Below are 22,100 nucleotides of genomic sequence, written 5' to 3'. Positions count from 1 at the left end.
TCCCTCTCTTCCCCCCCCACCCCTCTTCCCTATCTAGAATTTATATAATCCTTTCATGCTCTCCCTCCCTACCCCACTATGAGTCACCCGCCCCTTATATCAGAGAAAACATTCAGCATTTATTGTGCTGTCTTTTACTTCATCAGTTAAAAGGAAATCCAAAGGGGGAAGAAAATCCACAGGGGAAAAAAAATCTACAGGGAAAAAAGTGGAGCAGGATGAATCTCCTACTGCCCAGTCCAGGTCCACAACAAATACAGATTCAGAACAAGAGTCAGAGGAGGAGATACCTTCGTCGAAGGTAGGACGGCTGAGCCCCCACTGAAAAAGCATCCACTCCTGATCTTCCACTTCTTGCCTTTTAATCTACCCTCCAGTCTCTGTATAGAATGTAGTGAAAACGAGGTTCTGAGCCTGCACACTCGTACCTATTGGTCTCCCGTTTTCTTTCAGTACTGCTGTGCACTTGAACTTAGGTTACATGACCCTCTAGGGCAGAAACAGAAAATCATCACACTTTTGTAAGATATGCACTAAAATAGCAATCAGTTTGGGACAATGGCTTGCTAAAGCTTATTGAGAGACAATGAGTCCAAATTTAGCTGTTTCAAATCCAAGTCTCCTGCTCTTCCATCACCAGAGGTTGAGTACGGGGCGATATGCAGAATTTTTTTTCTCAGTCTTTCTTTGAAGCAGTCATATATGCCCAGTGCTTTCCTTCTGGCCATCTTTTCAGAGGATAGACTGTAACTCCCCGGAGTTTCCAAGAATATAAGTATAATTAGGATCTTTTTATACAAAAGGACTTCCTTCTCTGAAAATGTTGTGCTTCAACTAACATTAAATTGCGTTACCAAAGGCTGGGGCCTGGACTCAGTGGTAGAGCATCTAATTAACATGTTTAAGGTCCTGGTTGAATTCACAGCACCAAAAAAGAAAAATTATCTTTACCAAGACTAAAAGGGAAAAAAAAATCTTTTAGGAAAACGAAATCAAGAACTCTGAAGACCCTGAGAGAACACAGCTTCCCCCAGAACAGGGTCGGTTTATGGAACCTTCAGCCACCAGCAAAGAACAAACTGCGGTCTGTCCCCAGACTCCTCATGGGCCTCCACCAGAACCATCTAATAGTCCTCCAATCGAGGTACCTCTTCCTGCTCCTAATACTTGTCTCTCCCCACACCATATTTCTGGGGTCATTATAATCATGAAAGAGCTTCTCCAAATCCCTTACTGTACCCCATTTCTTCCTACAATTAAATCACAAATTAATTTATCAAATGCATATATTAAGATTCCCATGCTACTGTACCCCATTTCTTCCTACAATTAAATCACAAATTAATTTATCAAATGCATATATTAAGATTCCCATGCTATTTACAAGGCATATACTGATGAAACAATTCCTGATCTCCACAGCTGTGTTGGTCCAGGAGAGATGGGTATCGGGAGTTTATCATCTACTAGATGATAAACTCACATTATAGTTAGCTGGGCCAGAGGGGAGAAAAGACAAACACCTATCTCATCCACTCCATCACAATCTGCTTTTTGTTTTGCTCTTTGTTCCTGCCTTGATGTGATTCCTGTGGTTACCAGCGGCCCGACATTGAGAAGTCTGTATCTTTGGTGAATGAGCAAGAAAAAATTGCTTCGAATCTTCAGGGCGGGCACGTAAGCGCACAAGTTGAGTCACGCTTTCCTACTATAGTTTCTAACTCAAGACCAAGCTGCATTTTGTCTTAGGTCACAGCCTTACCAACAAGCCACACTCTGATATTGAAGACAGAGTCCCTCTAGAAAGAGACTTTCAATTTTGACCTAGTTTTCTGCTGTATTTTTTCATTGTTATGAGGAATTGAACTCGGGGTCACTTAACCACATCCCCAGATCTCTTTATTTTCCATTTGAGACAGGGTCTTGCTAAGTTGCTTCAGGCCTCCTTAGGTTGCTGAGGCTATCTTTGAACTTGTGATCCTCCTTTCTCAGCCTCCCAAGTTGCTGGTATTACAGGCGTGCACCACCATGCCCAACCTCTGTTGCTATTATTGCTATTAGTTCCAAGAACCCATGTTTCCCCAAATCTCTTCTGAAAAGTCATAGGAATAAAAAAAAAAAAACAGGGGGGTGGCTTTTTTGTTTTGTTTTCAGGAGTCTGCAAAACTGGTGTCAGGAATAAATTTGTGCATTCCCTTAATGGAAAGTTTTAGTTAATAAACCAAATTCATAACCACAGCTGACATTGCTCTAAAATTTCCCATTTTATAGTCCAGGAGGGTTGTTTACCCAAACATACCCTAAAACTATGCTTGGTCAAGTTGTTTTAAGTCATTTGGCAACAGATGTAGAACCCAGGTTTATGTACATCATCTCATTTATTCTTTATAATACCATATGAAAATGGTATTATTGTTAGTCTCATTGCACACATGAGAAAATGGAGATGCATAAAATCACACAGGTCACAGGGGAGTCCATATTAGTGCCAGGATTTAAACGCGGCCATCTTTGAACTAAATTTAAAACTTGAATGTTGAATGATCATAGATGGAATGCAGGGTAGGTATGCAGATGTTAAAATGTCTCCAATTTATGTTTGAACACTTTTGAATAGACCTTGTTGTCTTTGGGCTTGTTACTGTTGCACACGTGTCTGGGTGCTCAGAAGCTGTTCTAAGGAGGGGTGCTCCAGTTGAGGGCCCTCTAAGCAGTTCTCTCACACCCATCAACAAGTGGTGGGGCTGTCTCAGTGGAAAAGTGTAGCATGAGTAAGGCACGGGGTTCGATCCTCAGCACCACATAAAAATTAACAAGTAAAATAAAGGCACTCTGTCCATCTACAATTACAACTTTTTTTTTAAAGTCAGATTACTGAATGGTGTCAAAACTGGTCAGTACTGTGTTGTGCTGACTCAATTATGATAATGTTTAATGGACTTCCATTAGTGTAATTGAAGGTTGCAATACCATAAGATTTCAGGGAGATTTCCCATTGTTACTTGAAATTGTCTAACCATGTAGCTAAAGAAAATGCTTTGGGTAGTATGTTGAATTGCTGTGAATGCAACTAGGAACCCAGAAAGATTCTGGCTTCCTGATCCACATTATAGAGGTGGCAGGATCCTTCCCGAGGAACTGTGAATTTGAGGGACCTGTCCTGTTGCAGTCATGATCAGATACCCGAGAGGATGGAGACTTTCATTTCCTAGATGCCAAAGAGCACAGGACAGGGACTGGTGCATGTAATTGAAAGACTTAGTTAACAAAGGCCCATTAGTCTGTTTTGCACCCCTTCAATAACAACAACAATAACAATAACAACAAAAACAAAAACTCTAAGAGTTGTATCTAACTGAATGATTTAGACCAGTTATATAGGATCTGGAGAACCAGTATTACATCCTAGACCAGTGAAATGCCAATCCTTTGAGGTTTTTACATTTAAAAGGAGGATTGTGGTAGGAGGAGGCATGGTGTTGGAGGTGGCTGAATGTGTGCTATTATTCCTCCTGTGACCCAGGAGAAAATATGCATGGTATAGGTTCTATGTAAAATATTTTTTAAAAAATGAGAATAAAAGATGCATTTCATCTGATTTTTTTAAAAAAACATTAAACAAAAAAAAAGTAAAGAAATTTATTTTCCTTCAGGAAATGGACAACACAAACACCCAAACACATGATAACATGGAGGTACAGGAATCTCAGGGACAGTGTCAACTTCCAGAACTGTCATCATTTGCCACACAAACAACTGCGAGTATGTTCCACACTTTTAAGGTGGCTCCCAGAACACCATCCTGCAGTTTCCAGACTCTTCAGGTGACTCCAACAGAACCATCCACCAGAATCCAGACTCTGCAGGTGGGTGCAACCCTACTGTCTACCAGTCTACAGAGTCCTCTGGTGACTCAAATCCCATTCAGCAGTTGCTTCCTCACAGTAAAATTTCCTGTTCCCGCAAATATAAGGACAGGGATGAACAGAAACTTGGAAGAACAGAAACTTCTAACTCACTTATTTAGTTCAGTTGTTATTTTTATTAGGTATTTTTTTTTGAGATCCTATCCTAACTTTGAATTCTAATTCAGATAATGCCCCACTCCATCAGGATAATCTATGACTATTATTAGTGAGTACCTAAATCTTCCCAGTTCCATAACCAGTAAAACAAGACATTAGTTTACTTCATTTTATTTTTGTGTTCTGGTTTGCATTTTTCATTTTTCCTCACTGCAACATGTAAATGGTATCTTTGGGTAAAATAGTGTGTAGAAATACAGAGCCAACGGGAATCTATTAATATTGCTTTGCTTTCATTATTTTTTGTTAACACCAATGACATCATCTTAGAAAATTTATGAAAAAAAATAGATGTATGGACAAATATAATTAAGATTTAACTGTCTGGAATTTTTTCTCTATCACATGCCAAGCTTAAGTGTATCATCTTCTCTATCTTTTGTTATGTGTATATAAGAAATATCATTTTCTCCCAAGTTGGGCCACATTGCATGTATTCTTATATAACCCAGACTTTAAAAATTCTTTTAGCATATCTTGAAGTGCTTGGCTTCAATCAGCCAATACAGACTGAAATAACTTTATTGTATATAAAAAATTACATGATTATTCTATGCATTATAAAAATAATTTCACATTATCTGGCTTTATGTTACTTTTGGTATTCCCTATACCTGCAATAAATGGAAGAACATGTGTCCCTCAGTCCTTCTTTTATCACCTGCAGAGAATGATATAATTTATTTCTCAAGTTCTGTACACTTTCTGTCAGATGTTATCGTCACCATCATGAGGTGCTGGGAATGAATTTCCTGATGTAGGAAAGTACCATATTGATGAGAAGGCAGCATGAAACCTCATCCCTCGAAGGTCGTATTCTGTAGAACTTTCTCAGTGAGCACTGCTGATCTGTGGAGAATATCCATCTGCTGATTCCTAGAACTCCCATAGTCTCCTCCATACTTCTTCTTCCGGATCAGTAGACTCCCTGTAATTCAAAGTGCTCTGCTGAAACTCAGAAAGAGTGCAGAGCACTGTGGAGAAATGTGATCAGGGATGAGTTCCTTCATGACTAATTTCCAATGCCATGATTCCCCTCAATGCCTGGTAGCATTCAGCCTGGACCTGTTCAGACTGGGAAAGTCCTGGGGGTTCTTTCAATGTCTGCCTTATGAACCCTTTTGCAATACATCACTGATTTCTTTAAAAAAAAGCTTTGTGATTTGAGTCTTTAAAAAGTCCTATTAAGATTAGTATCAGTTGAAATTACTACCTAAATCTTTTCATTTTTTTTCACTACCTAAATCATACTGCATCTGCCATTATTGTCTAAATTTTCCCCAACTCTGCCCAATTAATGTTTCCTTGAGGATAACATCGGGAATCTTCTTTACATTCCTTGAGAATTGACCCTGAACCTGAGAGGGGTCTCACTAGACAGTGACTCTGGATTCCCTGTCATAACTGTGCTGTGTTTCTGCTGTGTGCTTTCTAAGTAGAATCCAGGATTGACAATGATACCTACGGAAGCTTCCGAAGAACGTGGTCACCAGAAGGGCCCCAAAGAGGTAGTGGTGTTGAAAGTAACAGAACCATTTATTTATGAGTTCAAAGAAGGCGGGAAGAAGATGTTTCATGCTACAGTGGCTACCGAGAGCGAATTCTTCCGAGTGAAAGTTTTCGACTTCCACTTGAAAGCCAAATTCATCCCAAAGACAGTTATTGCCATATCCGATTATATTGGCCGCAACGGGTTCCTGGAGATACACAGTGCTTCAAGTGTATCTCACGTGAGCGCAGACAGAAAGATGGAGATCTCAAGTAGACTGATTAAAAATGCTAATGCAACTCCTAAAATTGAGTATCTTTGCTCGCAATGTACAGTGAAATATGTGAATGGGGTGTACACGGTGTATAAGGTAAGCCATAGTATTATTTCATAAAATTTCTTCAGCAAACCTAGATTTTTAAAAGCCTTCACTTGCTAACTGGAGATGGGTCAGTTGACTGAGTACAGGAAATCCAGGCCTGACCGACTCACTTCCCACTTTAGAGTACGGCATAGTCGATCTCAGACCTTTTATCTTTTCAGGATCTCACCAGGAAAGTTCTTCAGAAAAAAGAATCACCAAGAATCTTTGGCATTCTAACAGTTATTCTGATACTTTCGTAGCCACCCTGGTCTACAGCAGTATACAGTTCCTCTCAACCCATGTATCCTTAGGATTTTGCTTGAGTTTTCCCCATCTGTATCAATGACAACTTAATTGTAAAGGAAGAGTTGGCCTCCCAAATCTGGATCTGGTTGTGGTGACCAAAATAAGGAACCTAACTAGATGGCTCTGCCCCAGGATGGGGTGACCTCTAACAGTGATCTGATCAGCTGGACTGTAGGCTCTCACTCTTTCCCATTCATTACTCTTCATTACTCTTTATTAAGAAATTGTGACACATTTCGTCTGCATCAAATCATAAGAGAAACAGAAGCTGCAGACAAGAAACATGCGATTTAATCGCTCCATTTATAAGGGACAATGAAATGCGAAGAAGCTTGGTGAATTTTTAGACTCCTCAGTCTTCCTAGGCAGTCCCAATATACCACGTAAATAGTACCCTTGGCCGAGTTAACTGCTAATGTTGGAAGTGCGTCAATCTGCTATGTATGTCTTTGAGGATGGTCTTTTTTATTTTTTCTTTTTGATGGTGGGGAGTGAAACCAGGGTTACTCCACCACTGAGATACCTTCATAGTCCTATCTATCTATCATCTATCTATCTATCTATCTATCTATCTATCTATCTATCTATCTATCTATCCATCTATCTATCCATGCATCTATCCAGGGTCTCGTCAAGTTGACAAGGCCGGCCTTGAACTTCTGATCCGCTGACCTCAGCCTCCAGAGCATCTGGGATCATAGGCCTGCAACACACCCAGATGAGTGTGGATTTTTCTTTTTCCTGTGCTGTTTTTTGTACACTCTCTTTAAACAATTGTACATGTAAAAGTGGCTGTAGAATTCATTAATATAGTAATATACAAACCAAAGACAGTGGGACTAAATCCTTTGGATTTAAAATTTGGCACAGAGCAAATCAATGGAGAGGATAGAAAAAGAAATTGTATATTGAAATAACATGCAATACTTAATGAGGACTTCTCATAGTCTCTCAGGCTCCTGGTGAGCCCTAAATAGCTTTTCTTCTTCTCGTTTCATGTGGAAGTAACAAAGAAACCTACCAAGGTAATCAGATTTCTCTCTTTTGAGCTCCTTAGGAAATCCCAACTCTGCCAATTAACTGCTGCTAACTCTTCAATTAATGCAGATATGTAAAAATTAGGAAGATAATAAAGTCTCCTAGAAAAATCTAACACATGAAGACACTAAATAAGGAAATCTTGAGAGAAGTTTGATGGAAAATATCTGGACCTGTGGTTCAGATCTATTTACTTTGTCACAGATGAATATTTTCATTTATACCCTTTATTTTTCATAGATCTAAGAGTTCCTGATACATTTCTCATAAAGTTGAGTGTTAATTATCTTTTTCAGAAAGACATGAGGGAAGATTGCACTTATTATGGAATACGAGATGACACAGGGAACATGGAAGTGGTGGTGTATGGATGGATGACCTATGTCAACTGTGAGGAAGGAGATAAAATTAATCTCTTCTGTTTTGAATTGGCTTTCAATGAAGATAAGTGGCAGCTTAGATCTGTAAGGCACAGCTATATCAAGGTGGGTGTTCTATGGGAATGTCATTCTTCCAAATGGAAACTATTTAAAAAATTTTTATTTGTTTTTTTTAAAAATTATATGTGACAGTAGAATGTATTTTGACATATCATATGCACATGGAGTATAACTTCTCATTTTCTACATGATAAGAGTTACACTGGTCGTGTGTTCATATATGAATATAGGAAAGCTATGTCCGTTTCATTCTACTGACTTTCCCATTTCTACTTGGAGTGGAACCACTGTTTGACCCAGTTATCCCAATCCTCAGCTTATACCCAAAGGGATGTAAACTCAGTATACTATAGTGACACAGTCACATCAATATTATGGCAACTAGTTTCTTTATACTACACTTTAAGAAAACAAAATAGCAGCAGTTAACACAGATTTCAACAGATGGAAAGAAAAGTAAGCTCTGCCCATTAGTGCATATAAACTTTTTTTCACCATTTTTTTAAAAAAAGAAGGATATTTCTAATCAGAGTGAAGAAAGTATATTCAGAGAGACTTTCAAAATTTATTACATCCTAAGCTAAATAATGAAGATATACTGAATTGATCGAAGCAAGAAATAATTTAATAAGAAATTTGGGTTCAATTAAGACAGATATGTTTTAAATTCTGACTCTGTGATTTTCTAAATGACTAAAGATTTAAAACACAAGGAACTTCTCTGTCACCATCTATAAAGTGGGGAAATATTTTCTAACATAACAGGTCATCAACAAAACCCCTAAGAGATCTAGGTTACCAATGCTGCCCTGAGCAAATCAGAACACAAGTACTTCCTTTTAGAGAAATGGTAGATGACAGTGTCTGTGCTCTTTGTCACACTGATGCACACATTCATGTGCAAGTCATGGCACACTGCAAAAGGCTGATGCTGGATAGCAAAGACATAAAATAAAAAGGCTGACCTGTTCAAGCCACTGATATGTGCAAACGACCTGTTGAAGCACACCTGCTGAGATCTCTCTGATCCTCAGGACCATCAGTCAAATATTCCTCCCACCAGTTGCACTAGGAAAGCCTTTTGTAACTTCCTCCCTCCCTTCTGCCCAATGAAAACCTCCCCTCAGCTTTGCCATAGGGTCTACCAGCTCTTGTCTCTTCTGCTGTTTCCTGATACCACCTATGTTCATGCTGGATAAAGTGACTAGCTGATTTTCTAGTCCTAAGCAAAAAGGTGTCTCCAACCACAGGAATGGTTATAGGAGATAAGCAGGAGTGAGAAAAGAGATGAGGTTCATGGGGAGGAGACCCTGTGGGTGAAGAGAGAAATGTGTGGCCAGCTGCATCTCAACTTCTTACTTTCTTCTTCAAGGTAATCAAGGCCAGGAGATTCAGCAGAGGACAACTCAATTGTAATTCAAATATGAACACTTCACAAGAATCCTCCTAAAAGCCAGGATGCCATGGATAACAGTGCTCATGGAGATAAGAACCAAGTACAGAAAAAAAGATACATATTACAATATCATACATATGAAACCCAGCTTTTGTGCTGACGATAAAGTTTAGTGGTACAGTGGTTTCCTAGCAAACATGAGGCCCTGGGTTCAATCCCCAGCACCACACAAATAAATGAGTAATAAATGACTAAAAACAAAAATAGCACTTAATTTTAGGAAATAGGAATTTAAGAAATTAATTAAAAGTCTTTCTACTTTCTACTTTTTTGTGGGTTCTAAATTCTATATTTTGCCATCTATAACTTCTATAATTGTAACTATGATTAATAATTTTTTTCTCAATCAATGCTAGGTCTTAGTCACCATTGAAAAGGCTATGACCTCCTCAAAAAGAGAAAAAAAGAATGTTTGGCAATGAAATTCACCCTGGGCTATAATTGCAAACCCCTTTATACTGGGAGGGTTTGCTTTAGCACAGAAGAGGGGATATCTTTGAAAATCTGTTTCCTAGAGAGGCCACAACTGGGGACTATGTGGAGGTGTCGTCTGTTGATTAGCATGAACACACTAGAATGTTAAAAGAATTTCTGCCCCTCCCTGATGTACTCCCTGTATCTGAAATACGTATTTCCATTAATCTACCCAAGTATCAATAGGCCTCCATAGCTATCCCCCCACAATTCCGCCTCCTTACATTCCCTGTGGGTGAATCCATCAGGAAGCTGCCCAGGCACTTCTGCATTTGGCAATCACTGAAGAGAACTGATTTTCTTTAGAGTAGAATAGCAGGAAGCAGATGTCTGCAAAGAAATTTTACTCTTGTATTTTTATCGATCACATATTGGTACCAGGTATTTTCTGATTGTTTTGTGTCCTTTAATCTTCCTATAAGCCCTAAAAGGTGGATGGATAGTTTTCTCCATTTTACTCTGTGTAGTGTGTGGCAGACAAGCAACAGACAGGCACACCCACCCTCCTAAGGACACTTGGATGGGAAAGTAGAGAGCTACAGAAAGACTCCAGGGAGCAGTTCTAGTGTGGGGGAGGTGTGATGGAGAAGAATCCAGAGCTGAGTTGGAAATTTGGAGAGCCTGGGGACATTTACCACAATATGTGTCCAAGACTACGGAAGCCCTATTTGTCTAAGGAAAAGAGGCTGTAAAGTTCTACCATGAGGTTCTGGGGCCAAGGCCCAAGGAATAATTTTGCATTGCTTTGCCATAGACTGCCTTTGTTTTGATTACTTCTTTTCTTATAGTTGACTCGGATGCTAATTAGACATTTTCTTGCCTATAACCACTCTAATAACACACACACACACACACACACACACACACATAATGTTATATACTTATATACAGTTCTATCACTGCAGATGTGCTTACATGGTAATGTATTACATGGTATGGGTACGTATTCCTCATGGACAGTTAGAAACTGAAGTTCAAAGAGATTTAATGAAGTGTCAAATCACTTACTTCGGCGCTAATTAGGGAGAGAGATCATCCTGGGATGTCACCTGCTAAAACTTCCTCTAAATTCAAACTTGACTTATGGACAATAAGGAAAAAGATTGCTTCATACCCAAATGATATTTGTATTCCGAGTTGTCCTGATACTCTGATACTCTATGAAAACTTTCTACAATTTGCTGTTCTTGAGTCTGTAGATGGTGGCAATTAAGAGTAAAGACTAAGTTACAGTACCCAGTGTTCCTGCCCTGCTTTCCGTCATGCTGATTCCCCTTTGAACTTGTAAGAACTGAGTCTCCAACAGAGATAATTTAAAAAAATCACATTCTACATAAGAGTTTGCTTCTTTGTTTTGTTTTCACTTAAATAGCTTCATCCTCTAGTTCCACCATCCCACTCTAGTTAACATCCTTGTGCCATACCAGATATCAGAGCTCCTCCTTGGAATTAAAATAAACTTAAGAAAAAGCCAAAATCCAGCGCTGCTGCTAGTGCATGAGGGCCAAAGAGGTCAGGTCAGCTCACAGAGATGCTAATCTGCAACCATAGACATCTGACAGATTGGGTGGTTTTAAGGTATCCAAGAAACAGAGAAATGTCATTGTGAAGATCTCTGGAGTATCCCAGAATGACAATGATTGAAAGAGGCACACCCAACTGCCTGCCTCCATTTTCTCCACTGTTAAAATAGGGCTGATAACAGAATTAATATCATAGTCATGGCTGGCCTGGATATTAAGTGAAGACATTCTAGATAAAGTACTTAGCAATTAGCTACCATCTATCAAACAATTAAGAAAGCCATTGTAGTTAGTTTGTAACTTGCATTTATTTAGTAATTGTCTTAGAAATCTTTTTGTATCAAAACATGTCAATCTAAATCATACTTCTAAACTATTTTTAATAACAAATTTATCATAATTTATTGAACTGTTGTTGATCCCTCCAGGGATTTTGTACAATTTCAGGGGCTGAAGGCTCAGTGGTACAGTGCTTTCCTACCGAAGGTTAGTCCCTGGATTCCATCCAAAACACACACATACACACACACACACATATACACACCCACACCCCCCCACACACACAATTATTTAATGCCCATTAACCAACAGATTAGATCTATAAGTAGAATTTCTAAATCAAATAATAGTAGAATAAGTGCAAATGTATAAAATGTATCAATTAATACTTCTGAAGACATTGTTTTTAGTAATTACAAATCATTGACACTTACATTTTGATGTGAGCCACTGGTGTGTGTGCATCTTCTGGCTGTACTATAGGAATATTTTAATTCACTGGGAACATGCATTCTTGCTAATATTTTAGTAGTAGAAATCTGTTAATGATTAACAAGCTTGGTGTATTCTGTTGCTGTTTCATTTTATATTGAGCATTAAGGGAATGAATTGTTTTAGTTGTAACTCTGTCAATATGTCTATCTAGAGGCCTGTTGCCATTTCTGTCTTCAGTGAAATTTTTGTTCCCAAGAAAGGATAACAGATTGAGTTGGTGTATTCTTGGTTATCAAAAAATACTCATGTAGCTTCAGGATTTTGAATTGGTAAATATTCATGATGTGTGGAAAAGCATAATACACACCACAATCTCAATCACACAAAATGGGATATTGTGTATATATGCACACAACCTAGAGGGACACGTCCAACTAAGCTTCTTGTGACTGGATGACTTTGTTCTTTGCTTGTGTTTTTTTTTCTCCTGTAATGTACAATTTACTTTTAAAAAATAAAAATTATTTTTAAAATCTGAAAAAAAAATCATTGACACATTCACAAACCTGGGAATCATTAACCTTATGGATAAGGATTAGTCATTGTTTTAAAAATCCTGATCTAGTCTTTGTGAGTCTTTTAGTTTCATCTTATTTATTATTAAGCAATGGGAACTTATTTCAGAGAAATGTTTATAAAAACAACCAAATGCATGTTTAAAAGTCCACAATTCTATCTTCCAACTTGATGCGTATTTCCTGTTGATTATTTTGTAAAATGTACACAGTAACACTAACTATAATTAATGGACATTCCTGTGAGAGTTTCTAAATGCATATAATCATAAACCACCAAGATACAGAATAGTCCATTCCAACAAAAGTAAGATCTACTTTAACTTTTCCTCCAAGTTCAAACTCCACGCAACTTCTGACTTAGAGTTTACTTACATTTATAACTTTTCCAGAATATCTTAAAATGGAATCCAAAAGAACATAAAATTTTGAATCTGGCTTCTTTCACTTACTAAAATACATTTAATATTTATCCCATGGAGTTGTGTTTGACATTGATTTATTCCTTTTTATTGCTGAATACAGTTAAATAGTGTGAATTGATACAAGTTCATTTATCCATTTCTCGGGTGAGGGTCAATGGTCTCTAAATTTTTTGCATAATTATAAATAAAACTTCCATAAATATTTCCATGCATATTATTTTCTGAACATACATTATCATTTCATGTATCAAAAAAACTTTGAGTGAAATTGCTGGGTCCTATTTTAAGTGCATGTTTAAGTTTGTAAGGAATTGTCAAACTATTCTCTAAAGTGACTATAACGTTTTCTATTTCCTCCAACAATACGTGAGAGTTTCAGATCCCTTTCATCCCCCCTCAGAGCTTAGCAATGTAGATGTCCATTAGCTTCTTAAAAACTCTTTTGTAAAGTGATTGTAACCACTTGTCAACCCCACCAGATTTTAGGACAATTCCAGTTCTGCCATATCCTTCTCAGCAATTGCTGTGATCAATTTAAATTTTAATCATTCTAATAAGTGTACAGTGGCATCTCACTTTAATCTCTTACTTTTAATTTGTATCTCTATAAAAATGAATTAGATTAAGCATCTTTTTATGTGTCTGCCATTCATGTATCGTGTCTTGCCCATTACAAAATGTAGTTGGTTTTTCGTCATATTGAATTTTGAGAGGTCTTTATAAATTCTACATGCAAAGTTTTGAGGAACTACATGACTAACAAATATTCAACCTTAATCCACGGTTTGCCTTCCAATGTGTTTAATGATATTTTTGAAGAATAATTTTTCATTTTGATAAAGTTCACATTGTTAAAAATAGCCCTTGTGTAGATTGTGCTTTTGGTGTCAAATATTAAAAAGTCTTTGTTTAAATCAATATCAAACAGAATTTTGTCTTGTGTTCTGAAAATTTATAGTTTTAGGTTTTTACCTTTAAGCTAATGGTCTATTTTTAGTTAATTTTATATTGAAAGTGAGGTATTGATAATATTCATTATTTTTTAACAGGGATATCAAATTGTTCCAGTACTATTTGGGGAAAAAATATCCTCTCTCCATGGCTATGTTTTTGTTCTTTTGTAGGAAATTCAACAGATGGTATGAGTGAAGGACTACTTTGTCTTCCATTGCTCTATATGCCTGTCATTCCTCCAACATCATGGTCATTTTATTATTTAAATATCCCTTGCAATACTTTTAGTCATTGTCTTAAGATTCACAATATACATCTTTAATTATAAATCCAATCTCAAATAATATTATGCTGTTCACATTGTTGTATAAAGGCCTTTGTAATAGTATGCTGCTAATTTTTCCTGCTCACATTTTGTGCTATTCTTGCCGTATATTGTACTTTTAGATGTTATATAAATGCACCATACATTGCTAGTATTTTTGTTTGAGACCAGGAATTAGCAAATTATAAAACATTGTCCAAGTCTGACTCACTGCCTGTTTTTGAACAGCCTACAAGCTAAATTTTTTTTAAAAAATTTTAAATGTTTGTAAAAGATCAAAAGGATAATACTGCATGACATAGAAAATTATATAAATTTCAAACATCGAAGTCTATAAATAAAGTTTTATTGGAAAACAGATATGCTCATTTATTTAAATATTACCTATGGCTTTGTAGTCTGTGCAGACCTAAGCAGCTGTAGCAGAGGCCATATGTCCTGCACAGCCTAATAGACATAAAAGGTCAGGCCTTGCTTTTTGAACATCAATCTTCTTTTAGGGCACTTAAAAATAACAAGAATAAGTGAATTCTTACATTCACTACAGTTATGCCATTTGTCATTGAATTTCCATTATGTAGATCCAAGTTTCTATATTACATTCATTTTCTTTAAACTCTTAACATTTGTTTTAATTTTCACTATAAATGATATATTTGTTTCAAAATCTCTTCTATTTGCATGTTTTAATACTTTATGGGGATTATAATTCTTGTTTGACAGAACTTTAAAGATGTTAATCCATAATTTTTTGGCTTACCTATTTGCAGATAATAAGTCTGCTATAATTTCTACATTTATTTGTGTTTATATGTGATATTTTTATTGACTCCCTTTAAGGTTTTGCTTTAGCTGGATGTGGTGGCACATGCCTGTAATCCCAGGGGCTCAGGAGGATGAGGCATGAGGATCCCAAGTTCGAGGCCAGTCTCAGCAACTTACGGAGGCCCTAAGCAACTTAGAGAGATTCTGTATCAAAAAATAAAAAGGGATAGAGATATGGCTCAGTGGTTAAGCACCCCTGGGTTCAAACCCTGGTACCAAAAAAAAAAAAAAAAGATTTTTACCGTATCTGCCTTTTATGAGTTCAAATATGATATATGCATGATATCTATAACAATATAATGGCTTACTGCTATTTTATGCCATTGTTATTATTACTTATTCTGCTTGATGTTCTCTAAGATTCTTGGGTCTGTGCCAATTTTGGTGTCTATTATATAGTTTTGAATGATATTCAACTTTCATCTCATTTCAAATATTGCTTATGCCTCATTTTCTTTCTGTTCTCTTTCCGGGACTCCAAATGCAAGTATCTTAACCTGTGAGATGTTATCCTATGTCATTTGGTTGTCATAATCTGTTTTTTAAATTTTCACTTTTTTATCTTTGTATTCTAATTTGAGTAATTTTTATTGATCTATATTTGGTTCATCAGTTTATTCCCTGGCCACATAAAGTCCACTGATGATCCTGCTGAGGGCATTCTGCATCTCTGTAGTTGTTTTTTTTTTTTTTTTCCATTTCTGGCATTTTCATTTCATTCTTTCTCACAGTTTTCATTTTGCTTCTGATATCGTCCTTTGGATGATGTCTTCTGTCCTTTGATTTTTAAATACTTTGATAGTTTCAGTACATCTCTATTGTATCTGGAATTTCTTTTGCTATGACTTTACCATGGATGTTTGGTAATTCTAAATGAGAGGCCATGTTTGCAATTGTTGCTGGTTACACCCCACATGAGGAAAAATCTTCTAGAGCTATGCCGTGTCAGTGTCTCAATACCTCCATCAGTATCAGCTTCATGTCTTCCTTTACAACCAAACCTAAGGAAATTTCTCTTTATATGCCCTTAGTCACTCCCCTAGCAGTTAGCTCTAGTTACCTGTGACCTGATGATTTTACCTGGTGATAAATTGCACACATATTCACTACGAGGGTGAGCAATCTATTGCCTGTTCAGCCTGTCTTTGGCAGGCACTGTGTCTCTGAATCTTAGGGGTAGGATTTTCTCCCTAATTCTAAATGTCCTCCAGACGTTGGACCTTGAATCTACTTCTTCCTTTCCTCCAGAAGAACAACTTCTTCCACTTCAAAAAAAGGCTTCTGTGCTCTAAAGATGGCAGAGTTTGCTTTTCTTCCCCAAGAGATAATTTTTCTCTATGGAGGGATCTAGTCAAGGCTTCATGTCTTTCCCTCAGTGGCTTATCTTTCCCTCCCCCAGGACGGTCCCCAATCTTTCTAAAGACCATCCTATGATACATGAAGTTCCTGCAAGTGAGTACAAATTCTCAAGATTGCAGTTTCCAGGAGTTCCAGACTCTAATGCCAGTCCAACATCAACCTTGATCACCCTCAATTTATCACAAATTTTAGCCAAATTCTTCTATTTGATAGGGCATCTTGAGTCCACCCTCTGCCCGAGGTTGCAAGAATGCTTCTATCTGCTCTCTCCTTGGCAGTATCTTTCGTTAGATTTTTTTTTTTTTAATTAGATGCTTGCTCTGCAACCTCAACTCTCTTGTAGATTCAGAAAACCTTGTGATGTTTCAGAATATCTGGCCTTATTTTTGTTGTTGTAAAAGTGGGAATAATGCCTTTTCCAAATCTCTACATATTCAGTGGAAGCAGAGTCCCTTTTAGTAATTATGAAATTGTATTTCTCAAATTATCAGTAAAGATGACAATCTTCATGTCTATGAGCCTTTCATATTTGTCCTTTTGGATTTGATAATTTACGTATTTAGTTTATATATACTTAACTCATATTGACTTATACAATGACATATAGTGAAAAATTCTTATTAATAATTTTATTCATTCAGCAGATATTTATTGAACAACAGCAATATCCTTGAGTATACATATATATACATAGCAGAATCCTATCCCTTCCCCAAACCAAACCAGGAAATAACTTTTATTACGATGATATGTTGATATTTTGGGGTTGTTTATCCAGCGATCGTCACATCTTCACTAATTTGATGTGGGAAGGAGCCTGTGAACTGGTGCCTCCAGGTAGCTCACAATCTGGTCGAAGAGTGTACATCAGGGATTCTTCAATTAAATGTTGCTTAGACGAACTGAGTTCAATTGATCCTTTTTGTTTATTTATTTATTTATTTATTTATTTTACTTTTTGGCCTTAACAACCTGGATGGAAAAGAATTAAACAGATTGATATGCAGCTGATCAGTTATCCCTCTCCTCTTCCCAGTGACTATGTCCTCCTGACATGAACCTTTCTTGTACCATCTCCCTCCCTCCCTCCTAATACATTATTCGTTCCTGGACTGCTCTCCTGACGTGCATCTGCTCTGAGATACGCACTTCTACTTAACAAGGGCATGCCTGCAGTTTTGTCAAGGCTTCAGCCCAATTCTTACAAAGACAGAGAGCAATTAGCCGAGCCCCGGAGAAAGGAGCAAAGTGGAGGCAGTAGGACTCCTCTGGTAGATGCAGGGATGGTTGGACTGACTCAGAAATCTGTCTTCAAGGTGTTTACGGTCTGTGACTCCTTCTATCTGCATTTGCCAGGATGATCTGTACAACTCTGGGCAAGCTGTCTGCATTGGACTCATGGTGTTATCAAGGAACTCTGTGTGGACCTCAGTGAGAACCAGGGTGTCTCTTCCTTGCGAAGCCCATGACTTTTTAATTGTGTCTAAAATGTGCATTTTCTGGGAGGGAGGTTCCTCCGTTCTGTGAGATGCAGACATGCTACGTATCATGATCTTCCTGTTCAATACCACCCACTCAGCAGACTGTCCTTAAAGTCGTTCCTACCGTAATGAAGCTGTGAACTCCAGATTTCAGCTGTAACTTTTCTCCACTTTTTGACAGTTCGAAGAAGGTAAGTCTAAGCTTATCTCCTTCCTCGCAGTTTACTTGGTTCTGTTTTTTGAACACCAATACTTCCATGCTCCCCGTGTTGTCACTGACGTCAAACAGTACATGATCCCTTTTTTCTGTTTTCTGTAAAAAGAAAACCAGCACCCAGTACGATAAGCTGATTAAGGGATGCCATATTAATCAGATACCAGACATGCCAGAAGCATCTGGAAGAAAGAAATGTAAGGGAAAATTTCAGCTTCACTATCAGTTGGTTTACACCTAACCGATGTAACAAGTTCAGACACAGGAGGCAGCCATGGCTCAATGGAGCATGTTGCCCTCTTCCTTGGGGGGGGGAGGGGCGAGGATGACTCCCAGAGGAAAAACTAATGAGTGGAAAGTTGGGGCTTCTCCAAGGCCAGTAGCCAGGACAGCAAGGGGAAAGGAAGATCCTGATATTGCAGGGGACTCATTTATAGTAACAAATCCAGGAAAGGCACGAGCCAATGAGGCAGGACCTAGAAAAAGAGTCTAATTAAGAGTAAGAAACCAAGGGCCAGAAATCATCCACAATCAAGTCTAGATCAAAAGGAAACAGGATGTTGATCAGCCACCTAAGAGACTGATAGTATTTGAGATATAATCTTATGGGCTAAATGAGTATGTAGGAGTGGATGGCTGGCCAGATTAAAAGCTCAAAACTGAGAGAAAGAAAGTGCTTTCCTATCTGAGGTCATTTTGGGCTTGAATTTTCCAGGACAGATTCCTCCTGTCCGCTCGTCTGCAGCTCACCCAGGACGGCCGAGGTTGTGCTATGGTCCCTGGATGAGGGGCTATCGCTTCCCTCCTGTGTTTCTTCAGGTCCTTCCAGAAAAAAGTGGCCACACAAGGCGAGTTCCCAGAGGCTCAGCACACAATCCTTTATGATTTCTCACTTCTAATACGCCTCTGCACACTCTTCTTTCTATTTTCTTCATTTAGTCAGAATTCTTTAATCCTGCCCTAACTTATGGATCTTCCAGGTCAGTGAATCTAGTTTATTGCTCAGTGACTTATTTTGCATTAATATAACTATCACTTAAAATACCAATGGTACATACAAAGCATGAAAATATCACAAAGGGTAAACACTATTGTAGCCCTTCTCCAGAGGCAATAAGGATGAAAAGAAGTTGAAACAGGCTTATGAAAACCTCTTGAGAATGAAAATATTTGGGGGAGTGGGTTGCCTATGAGTTTTGGCACATTAACTCTGCAACTCTCTAGAACTTTGGGTTTATTTGTTTAGATTTTTACTAATAGAGAAAAAAATGGAACTGAATAATTTCTAAAGTCCATTCAAAGGCCAGATTAAAGAACACCTTATTCTTACTAATTAATATGTAAAACTCTACGTAGGAACTTACCTTCTGTATTACAAACAGCCCGTTCACTATTGTCCCGAGGGGCTGAGTCTGCAGCTTATTTATCTTTGGTGTTTCCCCAGCTTTCCTGATAATATACGGTGGTACATTAATCTCTTGATCAGACTTAGCATCAACTATCAGGGAGGCACTATTCACCTCCAGAACACCACTGTGCCAACAATATTTTGATATGATGATTGTTCTCTTTGGGGCAAATTTATCTTTTAGCTGCATATTAAAAACTTTGACAAGAAAGAATTCCTTCTCCGTGGCCACAGTAGCATGAAACATCTCTTGCTTTCTTCCATCTTGAGTCTCAAACTCGAAGGGCTTCATTGCTTTCAGCACCAGGACTATGAGGCGGTCTTTCTGCAACCCTTCTTCTCGGACGGATTCCTGCTGGGCCGTCACCTGCTTCTGCTTAGGCTGAAGACCATGGAAGAAAGATGGGAGCCATGAGTAAAGGGGCACTTAGTGTTAAACCTTAGGAAGCCAGCCCGAGAGAGGAGCAACCAAAGGAAGAGATAGAAGGGGGTTAGGAAGAGATCTGAACTCAGAATTATCTGGATAGGAGAGAGAATGCAAAAGAACGATTTCAAGTCCTGTGTTCAAATGGGCCAGCGGAACAAGCTTTGGAGATAGATTCCCTGAATCTGAATCCTCAGCTTTCTCATCTAAAGGGTGGGTAGAGTACATCCGATTTATGCAGCATTGCCAAGGCCAAGGGGTAAATCTGTTCTCGTCGTCTTCTGCTGATTGCATTGGGGCATAAGGTGCCCTTGTGCTCTATCCAATATTGTCCTGAATATTCATTTTATTCTGGTATGAAGGTGAGGGAGCTCAGTGATCTGACAAGTCTCCCCAAATTCCTAGGGATAGTAATAATAAAAGTACACATTAAATTAAATGTGAATAAAGAGAGAGACCTAAGACAGAGATCCTACAAATAAATTAAAGGCTAATTAAAAAGGAGAATCAAGTCTACCTTTATGAATTAACCCCTAGAAATACTGAATGGCACACTACAGTTTACCTTAAAATTTTTATTGTTGTTTTTAATTACAAAAATTTGAAATCATTTAAATGCCAAAAAAAAAGAAAGAGAGAAGACTGATTGGCACACACCATCTATTTTTGTGTAAGTACACTTCATGATGTTCACACAATAATAAAGCCAACTAATGACAGATATGTCTCTCAGAACATATCCCTGTTATTAAATGGCAAGGACTGAACAGGGTTGTTTATTTTTACTACAGTAAAATCTTAAGCATCTCAGAAAAGTAGTAATACTGAAAAGAATGTGATCTTTGGATAGTAGGATCTTGCTGTTTATAAACTATTGCATTGCATTTTTAAAAAAATAAAAATAAATGCCAAAAACAAGGTATTTGATTAAATAAGTATGTATAATTGCATCATAGATTACTATGCAAATATTAAAAATGCTTTAGAAGAATATTATGGTAAATGGTTATAATTGATTTCACAAAGGATGAAGTCTGAAACAGAATGTACAATGTTTTTCTTATTGGCTAAATCAACAATTAAACAGTACTCACACTCCACAGAGATATTCACCAATATCACGTAAGTTGTTTTCTAGGTGACATGATCTTGAGTAATTTTATTGTCATCTCTATGGCTTTTGTTTTTTGAAATTAACAGAGATATGAGATTCTTTGTGTCTGTTTTAGGAGCAAATGTTACTTTTAAATAGTAATATGCTCTCCAAAGCCAAAGGAAAATGTAGAGGGGGGAAAAAGAACTATGTAAGACCAAGTGCAAATGTGTCTGAATTGGATCTCTGGTGGGACCTGGCACTTGGGTCCATAAGGGGACCTGACGGACAGTACCCACAGACTCCGTTTGGACCAGTGCAGGAAAACATCAGCTTCCCTGAGGCCCAGTACAAAATTTCTTGTCTTTGGTCCGGGTACCTTTAGTTAGGTCTTCCAGACTAAGTAATTTTAATGACCAACTTCTGAAATGCACTACTTATATCTTCATATCATTTCCTTGACAACTTCAGAAGTTTCTAGGCCAAACCCAGAAGAAGTGGCTGCTCTGGGCAAAGAGAATGGAAAACATTCCATCAATTTCTATTTAGCTCACACATCTGTAAAGTTACATGATTCCTACTTCACAGGAGACAAAACTGCACGTTTGGTAGACTTGGGGGTTTTGTTTTTGTTTTCCTTTGAGCACTTTCTTTGTCTTAAATATGCCAGAAATTGAATTTTATTTTTTTAATTTTATCTGGCTTTCACCGGTGTATAGTAATTGTTCCTGTGTGTGGGCGTCCTGGGCTCCTAAGTGTTCTGTGGGACGGACTGAGATATCTGTCATGAAGGTACTGAACTTGACATTGACCCCACTCTATTTCTTTTACTTCTACGTGGGCATGAATACTAAAAGCACTCTAAAATATACTTCCTGGAAATGACTGTCTCTCTGAGTTTTCTTCTGATGGGATCCAGTCTAACAAGGGGTTAAAATGTTCAGAACATATTAGTGATTAGAAACTCCGTAAGTATTTTTGAGTCCACTTTTCTTTTTGTAACCTAGGAACAATTCTCAAATGATAGACTGTCTTTCCTTAATTGAAAGCTGTGAGATAAAGAACAGAGATCCTCGTGTAGGGAAGGACAGGGACAGTGACTAGAGGGTACTCTCATGAGGATGAAGG

The 22,100-nt window shown here is 37.7% G+C and overlaps 2 protein-coding genes across 6 annotated transcripts in view; one reads left to right on the top strand and one right to left on the bottom strand.

Annotated features, from left to right (window-relative positions):
* The window catches only part of LOC101955835 (interferon-activable protein 203), a 29,398-nt gene extending 18,409 nt beyond the window's left edge, over positions 1-10,989 (top strand). For 3 of the 4 annotated variants that reach the window (XM_040287248.2, XM_021735991.3, XM_078027207.1), the window contains 7 exons: positions 147-301; positions 983-1,144; positions 1,603-1,689; positions 3,654-3,866; positions 5,525-5,944; positions 7,579-7,767; positions 9,095-10,989. In XM_040287248.2, the coding sequence (XP_040143182.2) occupies positions 147-301; positions 983-1,144; positions 1,603-1,689; positions 3,654-3,866; positions 5,525-5,944; positions 7,579-7,767; positions 9,095-9,172 (1,304 nt within the window). In that variant the 3' untranslated portion in view covers positions 9,173-10,989. The remainder of the gene's footprint in view (positions 1-146; positions 302-982; positions 1,145-1,602; positions 1,690-3,653; positions 3,867-5,524; positions 5,945-7,578; positions 7,768-9,094) is intronic. The other variant, XM_078027208.1, reaches the window with a different exon arrangement.
* Positions 10,990-16,966: 5,977 nt separating this feature from the next.
* Positions 16,967-22,100, bottom strand: part of Aim2 (absent in melanoma 2) — a 146,326-nt gene continuing 141,192 nt past the window's right edge. For both annotated transcript variants that reach the window (XM_040287253.2, XM_040287249.2), the window contains 3 exons: positions 19,412-19,837; positions 17,958-18,146; positions 16,967-17,324 (listed from right to left, as the gene is read on the bottom strand). In XM_040287253.2, the coding sequence (XP_040143187.2) occupies positions 17,304-17,324; positions 17,958-18,146; positions 19,412-19,837 (636 nt within the window). In that variant the 3' untranslated portion in view covers positions 16,967-17,303. The remainder of the gene's footprint in view (positions 17,325-17,957; positions 18,147-19,411; positions 19,838-22,100) is intronic.

Source organism: Ictidomys tridecemlineatus, chromosome 11 (assembly GCF_052094955.1).
Source record: "Ictidomys tridecemlineatus isolate mIctTri1 chromosome 11, mIctTri1.hap1, whole genome shotgun sequence".
NCBI classification, from domain to species: Eukaryota; Metazoa; Chordata; class Mammalia; order Rodentia; family Sciuridae; genus Ictidomys; species Ictidomys tridecemlineatus.
Note: the sequence above shows the minus strand (reverse complement) of the source record. Positions and strands in the feature narration are given on the sequence as shown.